At 40.0% G+C, this 17,144-nt stretch overlaps 1 protein-coding gene across 1 annotated transcript; it reads left to right on the top strand.

The window, feature by feature from the left end:
* The first annotated feature begins 3,149 nt into the window (after positions 1-3,149).
* LOC112727303 (adenylate kinase 1, chloroplastic) lies at positions 3,150-8,157 on the top strand. Its single transcript, XM_025776985.2, has 4 exons — positions 3,150-3,612; positions 6,424-6,564; positions 7,077-7,349; positions 7,516-8,157. Exons 1-4 carry the CDS (start codon positions 3,283-3,285, stop codon positions 7,657-7,659), a joined length of 888 nt encoding a protein of 295 aa, XP_025632770.1. The 5' UTR covers positions 3,150-3,282; the 3' UTR covers positions 7,660-8,157.
* Positions 8,158-17,144: the final 8,987 nt, after the last annotated feature.

Here is a 17,144-nt window from a genome sequence, read left to right on the forward strand (position 1 = left end):
TTAATGAACCTATGCTTGGAATAGGTTGGTCATTCATACAGTCTAGAAAACTTTTTAAGATTTTCTTATACGAAAAGAAAGGTTTTTGATTTGAATAGTTAACTGATTTCTTTAAAGAAGGTTTTGAATTTTTGGATGGTTAAACCGTTGGTTTTCAAAAGATTCACAAGACAACGATAATCATTGAGTTTGAAAATAGTTTTCCTATTAAATATCTTATTACGACAATTCTAAAACTCCGTGGTGAGACCGTGTGGTTAGGTTCTCACCTCCTACAGCTTTACTTTTTCAGGAATCGGATGAAGGAGCATTATGAAGAGTTTTATTGTGTTTTGTTTATATGATGTTGTTATAATTTTTCTTCCCTCGCCTTTGTTATTATAATTTTGTAAGAGGAATAGGATCGGAGTTGTATGTTTTATATGTATATTATATCTATAAGCTACTTATATAATAAGTTTTGTATATATGAATATGCTTGATGATTTTCAATTTTAAAGTCTTTTCCATTTTTTTTAAAGAAAACAACGATATGGTTCCGAGTCAAAGGCTCCTAATTTATTATTAAGTATATGAAGTCATCGTAATACTTCTTGCTATCAGAGTGGCACAGCCGAAAACATAACATGCTGATAGTGAGAGTGCTACACAACAGTTCCTATTTTAGAAATTTTAGAAGATATTGAACAAATTAGAAGAAATTATGATAATAGAAGTGTTTGTAAGTAGTATATACAAAGTAATATAATACTAATTTATTAATAATAACGGTTATATGACCATTGCCTCACAACATATAGCTAACGAGTTTGCCGTAGACAAATTGAAAGATCCTCCACTAACCTCACTTGGATAAATACTTTCACTAAAATCTTCCACAACAATCTACGGACAAGACACCTCCTCAGCCATGCTAATGAGATAATCCCATAAGCTAACTTGATGAGCTTGAACAGGGTTATTATGCACTGCACAAAATCTCCAATTGCTGACTCTTGAAGCCACTTCAATACAAATACATTGATCCATAATATCTATGACTTTGTAGTTATTTATTTTGATGGAGGACAAGATCCACACATGCTACCACTATGTCTATTAGCCTCAAAAATTTCAATAGCTTGACAACTAGTTTATTCCAAAAGACTTCTAAAGAATCAAACCTAATATAAGTCTCCAAAAGAACAAAAAAGAGGGGGTAAAATTTATTGACAAACTCTTTGTAATGAACACGAGCTAGTTTATTACTATTTATAATTCACACTATTTATAAAGTTAAAATAAAGATAGTATATACAGAAAATCTACCGATCTTAGACCGATAATGGAGGACCATGATCTTTTGTCAGAACTGTTTGATCCACTTTTCACGTTTTACTTTTCCAAAGATTCAGGTTGGTGGTCATTTCTATCAGGAGAGTTTTGAAGAAAGGCATGTCATTTTCTCTTATGGATAGAAGTCTAAGATGGAGTTTTAAAAGTTCACTTACCATTCTCTTTTTAGAAGTTCTCCCCGATACATTTTTCATAGGCTAATATAATACTTCTGTCCTCTTATTGTTATGATTTTTACTTAAAACAAAAATAAACTTTGTTTTTGAAAAATATAAACTTTTTTTCATAGAGGCTTTAGTACCAAAGTAAAAAGTTGGACCCAATTATAATGTCCCATTAACAACAAAGACTATTTTTCTCTTTTTTTTGTTGTTGACTTGGGTCCACTCATTATTGTCTTGCGATCCCAATAAATTAGTCTTTCTCTCATCTTTTAATTTATTTCCATGCAATGTATCTTCATGAAAAATAGCTCCCTCTTTTGCCAGAGCTGTTTGATTCACTTTCACATTTTGCTTCTCCAAAGACTCAAGTTGGTGGTCATTTGTATCAAAAAAGTTTTGAAGAGAGACATGTCTTCCTCTCTTGTGAGATAGAAGTTTGAGATGGAATTTTAAAAATTTTCTTGCCATTTTCTTTCTGGAGGTTCTCTCTGATATATTCTTCATAAGTTGATAAAAGATTTTTGCTCCTTTATGGTTATGATTTCTACTCAAAACGGAGGTAAGCTTTGTTTTTGAAGAAATTAAACCCTTTTTCAAAGAGACCTTAGTAACAAACTAAAAAGTTAGATCCAATTGTGATAATTTATTAGCCACAAAAATTATTTTTTTTATTGTTAACTTGTGTCTACTTATTATTGTCTTGTGATCCCAGTAAATCAATCATTTCCTGATCCTCTAATTTATTCCCATGCAATGTATCTTCATGAAGAATAATTCTCTACTTTGTTATTCCTGATTGCATGACAATCTTTTTGGAATTGACAATTAGAACATTTCCTTGATTTTCGCTCTTTACTAATGCTTGTTCATCACTGTTTTTCACCTCTTCTGATGACACAACGTGTGGCTCATCATCTGATTTCACTTTTTTTATTGGTACTGCATTCGTTTTTCATTACTTATCATGCTTCGATCTTTGGTTGCACTAATAAATGGTTTGACCAAAACATCTACACCTATCACAAATAAAGTCCAAGTTTTCATATTCTACTTTGAATTTGGTGTCTTTAATAACGATTTCACCCACGATTGACAATTCTAAATTTATTTAAATATACATTCTAGCAAAACATCTTTGTTTTGTCTCTTTAGTTGCGATATCAACCTTGATAGATGCATCAATAGTCATTGTAATTCTTCTCATAGCAAAATCATGATAATACTAAATACTAAGGTTAGTAATTCGAATCCACACAAGGATGGAGTCGAAAAACTCCTCGCAAAATTAAAATAATGACGTCCAAAATTTCACCGGCACATAATAAGATTTGGTGGCTACTCCAATGAAGATTTTATTATTATCATCATGTGAAAATACTTTATTTTGATTATTGGATGATTAATTGTAGGGTTTAATTTTCATATGTTATAAAGTGTTATTTTTATTTAAAATGTGAGCAAACAAATAAATTACACTTTTTAAACAAAAACCATTATAAAAAGATGTTTTTAACATTTTCATTAGAATAATTACCATAAGATTTAACCATTTAAAATCCACAAGAAAATGTTTATTTGGACGTGGTTATGAAATGATAAAAAAAAAAAAAAAAACCTGATAAATAATTGATTTTGGACTCTAAATACTACTAATTAATTAATAGGATTTGCTAGGAGAAAAGCACGTGACGTGAGGAAGTAACTCACAAGTCCCATCTTCTTTCTTCATCCCCATCTGTCTTCCAACTCTCTCCTTTCCCTTGTCCCCCTTACTCTTCCTCTCATGTCGGCCGTAACCCGAGTAGCGAACCGCTCCTCCATCTCTTCACTACTGGCGAGGTGGAGGTCACTTTCCTCGGCGGTGCCTCCCTCGGGAACCAACGACAACAACAACAAGCCCCACGCGCCGCCGCACTTTCGCCTCAACCCCCTCCCCTCTCCGCCGCCACCGAATGAGAAGAAGCAGCAGGTGCAGTGGGTCTTCCTTGGCTGCCCCGGCGTTGGAAAAGGAACCTACGCCAGCCGCCTCTCCAACCTCCTCGGCATCCCTCACATCGCCACCGGCGATCTCGTTAGGGAAGAGCTCGCTTCCTCGGGCCCCTTCTCTTCGGAGGTTTCTCTATATTGCACCTTTTTTTCTTTTCAATTTTTTTTTTTCATTCTCGGAAGGCTTAATTTTTTTTAACGTTTATGATGTTTTGTTGTTGACTTTGAATGAATTTGTATGCACTGTAGCATGATCCATTTCAAGCATATGATTTCATAATGTATCTCTTTCAATTTACAGGGGAAATGAAAAAACTAATGAAACCTTTTGACTTATTTCTCCAGAGTGATTAGCCATTTTACTATAACTCTTCTGGAAATTTTGCCACTGATTTCTTATTTATTTTATTTTTTAAAGAGTTGTTCTTGCAATTCCAAACTATGAGGTGGTTTTGTGAAGCCTCCTACTCAAAGTACCAACAATTCCAATGTTCGAACTGTGTTTGGAACAAATATTTTTGGATTGGATTTGATTTGAAAAGAAGTAAATTGGAAATGCATTAGTGTGTTTGGAATTAATAGTAGTAATTGCTTGGATTTAAAAATTTATATAATGATTTGATTTTATATTTTTATCCTTTATTTTTTACACCATCAATATCAGTAGTCAGATGTCACCCTGGGTCGGTGGCTGGCGCAGTTGACCGGAGGCCTCTAGCACCTCTTCCATACTTATCTATTTCTTATCTATTCCAAACAAAGAATTTGATTTTGTAACCAAATCAATTCCAATTCCATTGTATTCCAGATGCACTCTTAAAAAGTTTCTTTGGGTCTCAGCCCACATCCGCTTTCATATGTCATTTTTTGGGACTGCACTTCTACTAGAAAATTAATGGGTATAAACACCAACAATAACAAAGTTTTGTCCTATTAGGTGAGGTTGGCTACATAAATCAAACGATATCATGCTCTATTATGTATCATGTCTATAGAAAGTCTATTTACATGTAAATTTCATTTGATCATCTCATGGATGGTCTTTTTAGGTCTTCTTCTGCATTTCACTCTTTGTCCATCTTTCATTTCATCCACCCTCTTGGGTGATCTGTTGGTCTTTTTCTCATATGTCCAAACTACTTGAGACGCGATTTTACCATCATTTTCACAATAAGTGCTACTCCAACTCTCTCTCTTATATCTTCGTTTCTTATTCTATCCAATCGCGTATGACTACTTATCCATCTTAACATTTTCATTTCTGTCACACTTAACTTATATTCGTGCTTTCCTTTGACCGCCCAACACTCTGTACCATAAAGTATAGTCGGTCTGGTAGCAGTGTGATAGAATTTATCTTTAAGTTTTAAAAACATTTTTTTGTCGCATATAAAACCAGACGAACTTCGTCATTTTGACCAACCTACTTGTATCTTATAATTTACATTCTATTCAATCTCTCCATTATCCTGTATGACATCCAAGGTATTTAAAATTTTTAACTTTTCGTATGATATTTTCTCCAATCTTCACCTTTTATTAGGATTTTACCTTCGACGGCCGAACTTACATTCCATATATTCCATCTTACTACAGCTTATGCGCAGGTTATGCACTTCTAAATCTTTTTTTCATAAATCAAACTTTTTATTTAAGTCTTTCTTTGACTCTCTCATAAGGATGATATCATCGGCGAAAAGCATGTACCATAGCACAGGCTATTGGATATGTTCTGTGAGTACTTCCAAGACTAATGTGAAAAGATTTGGACTTAAGGATTACCTCTGGTGTAATTCTATACTAATAGGAAATTCCTTTGTCACACTATCTTGAGTTTTCACACTAGTTGTAGGCCCATTATACATATCTTTAATTGCATGAATATATGCAATCCTTACTCTTCTTTTCCAAAACCTTCCATAAGACCTCCCTTGACACCTTATTGTACGCTTTTTCCTGTATACTAAAGTTTGAACCCGGAAGTATCCAACTCCCTAGTTTTCGCACCGATCTATTTTGTATTTTGTTAGCACATGATGTTGATCTTTCTCCTTGTCATAGTATCTACCACCTCTATGGATTTTCTTGTTTGAGTGCCTATGTTCTATGTCCTAAATCTCAACCTTCTGTCGCTCCAAGTTTTACCTTTACCTTTTTCTTTGTGAACTAGCTTATTTATCCTCGTCCGTTCACGAAAACACGGGAACCCTTGTTCATTTAACACTACACGCGGACATCGATGCAGCGATTCTTATTCATTTGGCACTGTACGCGAGTCATACAGCGCGTTACTTCCGGGCAACGATCTAGCTTTAGTGCAATAACGTCTTTGATCCATGTTATGAAAATTCAGCTAATTTTTTATGTTGGCTGTCGAAGGCCTAACACAACCCTCCCCCTTTATCCGGGCTTGGGACTAGCTATGTATCGCAGATGTAGCATAGGCGGAGTTAGAAAATTGAAGGGTATGTGTATCCAAAATAGAACTTTTGCAGGAGCACTGGTTTTTGTTGCATTTTTTATGTGCGTGTCTATATATATGTTAAACAATATGTTTCGGTATTTTCTATTTTCAAGATTTTGTGAAGAAAAAAAAAAGTGTGAAAACAGAATTAAAATTTTATTTTTTCAACAGTATCTTTTTTTTCCCTCCACAAAATTCTGGCTGAAATGAAAAACCCAGCAGTCCTAACTCCTAATGTTCTCCTAATCCATACTAGTGAAGTCTTGATTGGTGATTACTCATAATTTTTATTCTGCCATTTGTATGTGATTAAGGTACTGGATACCTGATTGTTCTCAATCTCTTCTTAATGGTCACTTGACTGAATATTTGTTTCAGAGTTAACTATTGCATAGGTATTACAGGAGTAAATTTCAATTGCTCTATTATGCTGTCTTGTTTGCCTTCAGCTTTGTAATTTTTGGTGTCTTGCAGCTATCGGAAATTGTAAATCGAGGTCAATTGGTGTCAGATGAACTTATCATAAGTTTGTTGTCAAAAAAACTGGCTGCTGGAGAAGCTAATGGCGAGACGGGATTTATTCTAGATGGCTTTCCTCGAACAATAAAGCAAGCAGTGAGTATCTTCACTTCGGTAAAGTGTATTTTAATCTAGGTATTCTCCCCTTTTCCTATTGCAAAATCTGGTTAAATGAACATGGGAAACTAGAATATTGCCATTTGGTATTAGATTTCGGAAAAGAGTGTAATTTGCATTGAGAATTAAATTATAATATGATATTGTGATGTGATGATTTAAGTTACCTTGCATCTTTCATAGTTCCCTTTTCAGCTAGTCAGCTACTACTCTTGGCCCCCTTCTGGCAACTGCTTTACCACTGTTGAAATAAGTATATCAAGGTCTCATTTGATGCGTCTTTATATAAACGTATTTCTATATATCTCATCATCATGTGAGTTATGCTGAACCTAAGCAATCAGTTTCTTTGTCTCTCCTCCTCAAGTTGCTTTACCACTTTTATGTTTTGGAGTCCCAAGTGTTTATGTAATGTGCTTACTTTCACTGTAGCAGTTTATAGAACAAGTGCTCAAGTTTTTTTTATGACTTTTATTTTTTGTGCTGCTCAGGAAATATTGGAAGGGGTGACTGACCTTGACTTGGTAATTAATCTGAAGCTCCGAGAAGATATACTTCTTGAGAAATGCCTTGGTAGGAGAATTTGCAATCAGTGTGGGGGGAATTTCAATATTGCTTCCATCAACATCAAGGCTGAGGATGGGAGCCCTGGAATCATCATGGCCCCTCTTCTTCCTCCGTCAAATTGTTTGTCGAAGCTCATTACCAGATCAGATGACACTGAAGCAGTGGTGAGAGAAAGGCTTCGAATATACAATGAAATGGTATGGTTCTATCGTTGCTATTATTGTTCAGGTGAACTTGCATTATTATTTTGCTTGCAAGATCTTAGGGAGTTGTATAAATGGTTTGCGTTTCTAAGTCTTTTATGAATGAATATTTCCATTTGATTTCTAATTTGTTTTGGATCTTTTGGCATTAACGCTGCAGACTCGGCCTGTCGAGGAATTCTACCGTAGTAGAGGAAAATTATTGGTGTTTGACCTGCCTGGAGGAATTCCGGAGTCTTGGCCAAAGTTGCTGCATGCTCTTAATCTTGATGATTATGAGGACAAACAGTCGGCAGCAGCGTAAATATATCATAATGTACCATAGTAGTGAGTATTTCATTCTTTGCATGCATATACTGTATGCCTGTCAATTTTGAAGGAAAGAGAACCAAATGGGACTTCTCTAGTAGTATTAGTTGTACCGATAATGGTATTGGTAAGTGTTGTAATCTGAACAAATTAATAGTGTTGGGTTTTCATTTATTTTCTTTTTTGTTCCCCGATAAATTTGTTTATATGGGTGTGCTGTTGGGTGCTTTAAATATTACTGGCAAGAATTTGTTAGAGTTGCCACATAGGATAGTTAGTTAGCAATAACGTTCACATTGTTACACCATTACTGGGTTGTGGTAACATAAATGTGAATGAACACATGAAGCAAATTTTCTGAGTTATTCTTCACGTCCTTGAGATTCAGAAAGCAGAGATAATTAACTTCCTTGAAAATTAAAACCTATTTTGTGATGTTATTTGAATATGCACGTTGAAAGTACAATAAATTACTATGACAATTTTCTTTCAATTTGCTTCTTGTTACAAAATGTTTATGTTGTTTTGATGTGTTTGAACTCTAAGAAGTTCTCAATTCTGCTACCAAGGTAGGTAGTCCCGGTGAAATCGTAAGGTTTCTACCTTGTGACTTGTTTGTGACTTAGAGGTTGTGAGTTCAGGTCCTATCAACAGTCTCTCATATCTTGTGGTGGTATGATGATACCTGATGAAGTAAAAGGCTATGGACATGCCTCTTTTGACTGTGCTGTACTGCTGGTTGCAATGTGGATTTCATCTTTCTCACTTTCCTTCAAGCCTTGTTATATCTCCCCCCAGATGGCAAGTTTGCAATCCATGGGTTAAATGTTGTCGTTGTGTTAGGATTAAGTAGTTAGTTGGAGAAGTTAGTTACTATAAATAAAGGGTACAAGGGAATCATGGATTAATTTGGTTTGGTTCATCTTTTTGAGAGTCGTTTCTTGGAGAGGTTGTGTAGCTTTAACTCGTAAACAACCTCTACCTGAAACTACACATTTAAATTGCATTTTTCTCCAATTTATAGGGTTCCTTGCACACTGCAAGGGGTTGCCCAACTATTCTACATTTGTGGTACCTGCTAGGTTTAGAGAGGTGCGGATAACGGCATTCCATATCAGTTGCAACTTTTCTTCATTTGCAGCTGGCCGGGCTGGTTGGCAGCGTATTGCGAGCCAGAAAGTAAAGCAGCTGCAACATAAAACAATGCCCAGTTCCAGCTCTATGCTACAGAATCTGCATACACCATTCATGGAATCATGGTTACTTTGCTATAGTCAGTTCCGGAAAATGTGTTTTTGGCTTGTGTTTTTATTTTCTTCTGTATTCCCTGTTTTCAGGATTTTATGAAAAGAGAAGAGAAAATAATAGAAACAACAAAATCTGGTTTTCTACTATCAAACTTTTAATTTTTTTCTTTTTTTCTTATCTTGAAAACAAAAAATACTGAAAATAAAAATAGGAAGAATGGACAAAATTACACTTGAAAGTTCATACGCTGGACACAAATACACATAAATCATTTAATGAGTCACGCGTGCACAGTAATTATAAACTCCGGCGGACACAATCACCATTCTGGCCATCAGCGTGTGGCGTGGTTAGTTTGAGTAGACACGTGCCCCTATTCACTCCTTGCTGGCATGTTCAGATTGAGTGAACTGGCCATTTAGTGCCAACTCAGAAATTACAATTTATTTTAATGATTAATTAAAATAAACCCTTCGTTCTCTTTTATCTTCAGAAAGAAGATGCTATGTGTTGAAACCCTAACATCTTAACCAATAACTAAGAACATGGACTCACTCCAGGAAAAATCGAGCTCTTTATCCCTAAATTGTGGCAGCGCTGTTGGTGGCGGATCTTCGTTGTTGAGGAACAAGAAGAAGAAGAAGAAGTAGAATCCAGACAGATTGTTTCTGCGATGTCCTCTGTGGGAGGTAGGTTTTGAATTTGCGTTTCTTCTTGTTACTGGCGTTAGATTTTCATCCTTTTGTTTCCTTCTTCACCCATCCTTCGATTGTTGTCTCAAATTTTCAGAGTGCTAAACATTGTTGTGAGTATTTTGTTTGGCTGGACGAAGTAGAAAGAAAAACAAGAAATGTGGGGACAGATGTTGTATATGAAGAAAGGCCATTGAAACAATCATGCTAAAAGATGAATGAGCTTACAAAGTGTGCCACCAAATTGGAAGAAGATGTGCAATTATTACAGAAGACAGTTAATATGATTAGGGGTGAAATAAAGTGTATTAAAAATATGGTTATGGACATTTGTTTGGGTTGGATTTTTAGGCATTATTGATTTTGATGATATATGCTCAGAAGTGAGGATCATGTGTAATTAGTTTCAAAGTTGCATTGAATAAATGGAAGAAAAAAAAGGGTAAAAAACCCAAATAAGTCAAGGAGAGCTCCAAATTACCCAAATCAGCCAAATCAAAAATTCATACCTGAATCCACCAGGACGAATTATTATATAATTCGAATCAATAAGATTCGAATTATACTCTCAAGTAATTCGAAGTGATATAATTCGAATTATCTCCATGCAACATATGAACGTAATTCGAGTTGATATGATTCGAATTATACAGATGCAAAAAATGATGTAATTCGAAACAATACATTTCGAATTAAACTTACCTATTTCGAATTTAGTTAATTCGAATTACTAGGAGAAGTTCACTCTAGAGAGGTTCGAATCTAGTTGATTCGAATTACAAGGGTTTCGGCTATAAAAGGAGTTCGAACCAAGTTCATTCGAATCAGTTTCTCATTCTCCAACCCCACCAAATCCCAGAGAAAAAGACCAACCTTTCGTACGAGTAAGACCAGAGCGGCTTTTTTTGTCGATGGGGGACGATCCGGAAAGGCTTTATTGTTTGGATGGAGTTGCTCATATCGCCGGTGTGATCAACGACGAGGTTAGTGGTTTATGAAAGCGGTTTATGATAACGGTATTTGTTAATGGTTTTTGATAATGGTTTATGTTACTGTTAGGGGTTTAGGATAGTGGTTTAGGATAGTGGTGTAGGCTAGTGGTTTTTTGTTAATGGTTTTTTATAGCGGTTTATTTTAGTGTTAGCGGTTTAAGCAAGCGGTTTAGGCCAGTGGTTTTTGTTAGTGGTATTTGAAATTGTTTTTTGTAAGCGGTTTGTGTTAATTGTTTTGGATAGTGGTTTTAGTGATGGTTAGCGGTTTAGGGGGGTGGTTTGAGTTGGTGGTGTATGGTAGTGGGTTTTGTTAATGGTTTTTTATGGGGGTTTATTTTAGTGTTAGCGGTTTAAGTAAGCGGTTTAGCGGTTAACGGTAGTGGTTTATGATAAATGTGAACATGCATCTGTTTTTGTTAATGGTATTTGCACGTGGTTTGAGTGAGCGGTTTGTGTATAAAATGTTGGTCGTTTGTTTCATATATCTTTTACTCATCACGATTTATTTTCTGGTTCCTTATGAAACATATTGTATATGTTAGTGGGTTGTGCATATGTTCTAATTATGCGGTTTATGTACTGGCCAGCCTCGTCATTGCATATCCAGCGTTAGGCGGCAGCAGGGGATGCGTCTTGATGAGAGGTACGTTCCGTACTTGCAGATGGCCGGATTGTACCATCTTGTGAGACTGAATGACAGATGGTTCCGACTAGACGAGCCCCTAGTCAGCGCATTCGTCGAGAGGTGGCGGCCTGAGACGCACACCTTCCACATGCCGTTCGGAGAGTGCACCATCACGCTTCAGGACGTCGCATACCAGCTGGGGTTGCCAGTCGACGGAGATTACGTTAGTGGTTGCCTGACAGACTTCCACCTTTACATTGAGGGTGGGAGACCTGCTTGGCAGTGGTTCCATGAGTTGCTCGGTGTTTTACCTCCCGAGAACCAGGTGCAGAAATTCGCAGTCAACTGCACCTGGTTTCAGGAGACATTTGCAGAGTGTCCAGACGGGGCTGATGAGGAGACAGTTAGGTGCTTTGCCCGGGCCTATATCATGATGTTATTGGGCACGCAGCTCTTTGCCGACAAGTCCGGCAATCGTATACACATCAGATGGCTACCTTATGTTGCTCGGCTTGAGGAGATGGGTCGCTACAGTTGGGGGTCGGCGGCACTTGCATGGTTGTACAGGTGCATGTGCCGAGTCGCCAACAGACATGTGGTGAAGTTAGCTGGCCCTTTACAGTTACTACAGTCTTGGATATTCTGGAGGTTTCCCACTCTTAGACCATCTGGGTATGATGAGATTAGCTGGCCCCTTGCCTCGAGGTACCGTTTTTGTTTTGTACTATATATTCTTCTTGTATTTATTTTCGATTATGCAACCAATTTTTATGTTTCTCGTACGCAGATGGTCTGGTTACAATCCTGGGATTAGCAACAAGGGACCTCGGGTACAGATGGCTCGCCTGAAGATCGACTTGTTACAGCCTCAGCAGGTAAGTACGCAGAACATATGTGTATCTGAAGTCATTGTTTCAGTTTATATTGTCTAACATAAGTGTACGAACGTTTTTATTTTTATTTTTCCAGTTCATATGGATGCCCTATAGCGCACTCGACGTCATCCAGGTTGTCCATCCGGAGGTCTTGGAGCCTCGGCATACGATGTTATGGCGGTGCAGGACGTCCTTGATTTATTTTGCGGTTGTGGAGTGGCATCAGGTTGATAGAGTTTTACCTCAGTTTGGCGGCGTTCAGCCCACACCGTCTCCCGCCTTGAACATCGACTTCTTGATGTCGAAGGACGGGAGAGGAGGTGACCGTTGGTTCCCGGCACATTACGCTGAGTGGCATCTTCACTGGCAGGAGCGTGCGGAGCACATTCTACAGTTTGACATCGTGCCCGACCCCGGTCCGTCACATGATTTCTTGACATGGTGGTATCAGCACGGAAAGAGGTTTTTGTCGCCGGAGATGTTATTGGGGGATCCGAGAGGTATTCCTATTCCAGATGAGGCGACACAGAGGGGTGCAGGTCTACTTCCAGATATGGACCGGGTCGAGGATGTTCCTGACAGACGTCGTATTGAGCGTAGAGCACGAGTTGGGACACGTCGTTGCCAGCGTGAATGGAACGGGGTGGATCTGGCTATGGATGACGTCGACGACCCAGTTAGGGGTGGGGGGAGAGTTCGTGGTCGTGGAGGCAGGAGGAGGGTGGGTGCTGCTAGAGAGGGTGCCCAGATGCCTGGGGGAGGTGATGTTGCGGGGGTTGATAGGGCCCATCAGGGCGGGCATGAGGGTGGGTCGCGTGGATCTGGTATGAGAGATCCCACGAGTCACACTGATGCTGGGCTTGGTGGTGGAGGTCTTGGAGATTATTTCGTAGGTGTTCCCGGTGATGATCATACCCTTCAGGAGAGTACTCCATGGGTGAGTCCGGGCTCGATGTTTGGAGACTTGCTTGCTAGTGATGGCATTGTGGCCGAGTTTGGTGGACCGCATTTCCTTGATGATATCCGGACCATCATGCAGGAGGATGAGGCTGCAGCCGGACGGGTTCAGACGACAGGGACACAGGCACCCCTGGATGTAGATCTTAACGAGCCTGCCACGGTAGCTCCTGCGCATCCTTTTGCCATGGGTGGGACCCCAGCATCGGCCCAGACTATTGGGTCACATTCAGTTGCCGGCCCGTCATCATCCAGACCCGTGCATGTTGCGCCTGTGACCCCGAGACAGCCAGTTCCGGATGACAGCGACGAATCGATTGAGGATGAGGAGCCACTTATACAGAGGAGTTTCCGGACACGGGTGCCACGCCGTTGCGGCACTGGATCGCACCTATTTAGATGATTTATGGATAGTGGTGTATGTCATGTTGTTATATTTATATTGTGTACCTTATTGGTTGGTTATCATTGTTATGGTATGTACGTTGTTGTTATGTTATTTGATGTTATGGTATGTACTTTGTTGTTTTGTTATGTCATTTACTCTGATGTCTTCTACTTTTCTGTTATGATATATAGTTTGATGTTATGTTATTCATTATGAGTCATCCCTTGAGGTAATGTTGTTTGTTTTAGATATTAATTTCAATCATTTAAAACATATTCAGCAGAAATATTTGGTACGAATAACAAGTTTCATTACTAATAGGAAACAACTTAGTACAACGGAGCACAATGGTTGCTAACTTAAGTAGAAGACAAGTGCTAATAGATTAACAAATCTCCTATTGATTTCCAGCAGTCCCGCTGGGGCCTGCACCTTGTGGACAACTACGCCTGGTGTGACCTGGCTGCCTGCAGAGGCCACATCTCTTTGGCCGGTTCGGATTTGCTTCATCCATATTGGTGCGGATTCTTGTGGATCTAGGACGACCCTCCCTCGCACGCCTCATATTCGGATCCGGTATAACGGTTGGCCCGGCATAAGGTGACCAGAAACCCTCTGGAATGGGAGGTGTAAATCCCATCTGATAGACACCGAAAACGGAACTAAGGCGATAGACCTCGTGGACGTAAGGCTGCCATGTAAGTCGTGAATAAGCACAGCATGCCAGTGCATGCGGACAGGGAAAATGAAGTGCTTGGAAGTATCCACAATCACAAGTCTTAGACCCTAATGAGACCCTGTACGTACCAAGGGAGAATGAATCTGTCGGAGTCGTCTCAGCAACGGTGTATTCCGAGTTATCCCTGTCGTAAACAGTCACCGTGAAGCACCTGGCTGTCTTCAGGTTGGCCTCGATACACTTTACTAGGTATTGACTGAATTGTTGTCCAGTACCCATCTGAGCCTCGGCCTCCCTACCCTTACGGACAAATAGCTCAGCTAGCCTTCCGTATGTGGCCTTCACCAGCGAGCAAACAGGGAGGTTTCTTACCCCCTTCAGGATTGAGTTGACACATTCCGAAATATTGGTCGTCATGTGCCCGAATCTCCGACCCTCATCACAGTACTGTGTCCACAACGAATACTCGATTCGGTTCGCCCAGTCACACATTGCCGGATTCTCAGAGCGCAGAATGTCAAACCAGTAGTCGAACTCCACTTCGGTCTTGGCATATGCGGCGTTAACAAGAAGCCTCCGGGCATCTTTTCCCTTGAACGTCAAGGCAAAATTCGATGCAACGTGTCGAATGCAGAATGCCCGGTACGCAGCTGGGGGTAGCCATCCCCCATCCGGAGCCTCGAGGGCTGCCTTGATGCCGTTATGCTTATCTGAAATAACTAACAGACCCGGCTGAGGTGTCACGTGCTCACGGAGGTGCGAAAGAAAGAAAGACCATGACTCAGCATTCTCACCCCCGACTAGTGCAAATGCCACGGGGAGGATGTTCGAGTTTCCGTCCTGTGCAATGGCGACTAGCAGTGTTCCCCCATACTTCCCATATAGATGGGTGCCATCAATACTCACCAAAGGCTTGCAATGACGGAATGCCTGGATACAAGGGGGGAAAGTCCAGAACAGCCTATGAAAATAAACCTGAGACTCGTCAACCTGTCCCCCAACTCGAACAGGGCAAGTCCTGAGGACGGCTACAGTGCCAGGCATCGTCAGCTGAACTCCTAAAACCCACCCAGGGAGCTCATTGTACGACTCGTCCCAGTCCCCATATATGACGGCAACGGCCTTCTGCTTCGCCATCCATACCCTCCTGTACGTTGGCCTGAACCCAAAGTGTGCGGCCGTGGCATTTTGAAGCACCTTGATGTTCACAGCTGCATCAGCCCTAACCATCGGCATAATGAAGGTGGATATCACATGGTAGTCCAGACTCCTATGGTCGCTGGAGATGGAGCTGGCGAGACATGTATGCGGTCCGTTGTATCGCTTCACTTCCCAGATACCCTTCCGCTGTCGGAGACTCATCCGAATGAGCCATGTGCACCCATTCCCAAACTCAGAACACTTTCCCACATACCTGCGATAGTCAGACTCAACGACCTTGTACTGGACCCCTCGGCGGATACTGTACGTCTTCACATTCAACAGCGCCTCATCTTTATCCTGAAATTGTTGGCCAACCTGAAACTCGTTCATACCGGCAGACCCCTCGGTATCTCTAGCGCCAAATCCTGAGGGCTGCAGAGCATTTTCATCCTGCCGCATGGCATCCAGGTCCAACGAGGAAAAATGGGGTGGATACTGCTGTGTGCCAGAACTAGATCCACCTGTAGCCCTTCTCGGAACAGTAGTTCCAACATCATCGCCGCTTTCATCAGCGATCATATCCGGATCCACGTCATCGTCATCTGGATCATCAAACAAACCATCACCAACACCAGCCGGTGTGGGACAATGTACCTCGGTGGGAATATGTTCCCCATGCCGAACCTCGTCTCCAACATTGCCGCCCAGATCGATGGCAAATGAAGGGGACGCAACAGGCTGCATCGGTGGCTCATACACAGGAGCAGAGGATGAAGCAACAGCAGGTCTCGAGCTCGAGCCGGCAACCGCGGCTATAGTATTGGCATTCCGGTTTGAACCACCCGAGCTAGATACCACATCAACCAACTTAGCCAACAACTCTGGTGTCCTTACCTCGGGAAACTGCCTACGACAAAGAAACATAACCTGCAAGTCCTCGTTACTACCGATTGTGGAACAATCAAACTTCACGGTGTCATGGAGCACCGCTGTTGGAATGCGGTAGAAAAACTTCTTGACCCTTTTAACTCCTTCGAGACCAAGCTTATCCAGCACACAGCTAACAAGAGCATCGTAGGTGGTTGTTGGCGTCAGGATAATACATAGGGGATCCTTATCAGTGAACTTCACGCCGGACCGAGTTTTTCTCTTAATCGACCCTCTATAATGTACCAGCACTAGGAAACTCTCCTCACTAGCCATCTCCCCTCTTTGTTGAGAGCATCATGAGTTCACAGCATATATATACAGCTCTGGTTCGTGCTATATATATATAATTCGAAACAATTTGTTTCGAATTATGTTGTATCACAAGCTAACCTAGTAATTCGAATTAACTAAACTCGAATTGCTTAATGATAATTCGAAACGATTTGTTTCGAATTATGTTGTATCACAAGCTAACCTAGTAATTCGAATTAACTAAACTCGAATTCCTTAATTATAATTCGAGACGAGTTGTTTCGAATTACTTTATTTTGTTTCCTTCATAGTAATTCGAATCATATTGATTCGAATTACTTTAACTCGTTGCATGCACATAATTCGAATTATATCAATTCGAATTACTTGAGAGCATAATTCGAATCTTATTGATTCGAATTATATAATAATTCGTCCTGGTGGATTCAGGTGTGGATTTTTGATTTGGCGGATTTGGGTAATTTGTAACTCTCCTTGGCTTATTTGGGTTTTTTACCCGAAAAAAAAAGTCCTGTTTTTTTTTGTGAATTACATATTGTAAGTAGTGTAACATCAACCATCAACCATTGACATCAGAAAAAAAATGTAAAACTGTGTAAATTAGGGACAAAACAAGCAATTGTAATATCCAACAACTTCTTTTCAACTAGAAGATAACAAGGATCAAGTACCCCGTTG

The sequence above is a fragment of the Arachis hypogaea genome, chromosome 12 (assembly GCF_003086295.3).
Source record: "Arachis hypogaea cultivar Tifrunner chromosome 12, arahy.Tifrunner.gnm2.J5K5, whole genome shotgun sequence".
NCBI lineage: Eukaryota > Viridiplantae > Streptophyta > Magnoliopsida > Fabales > Fabaceae > Arachis > Arachis hypogaea.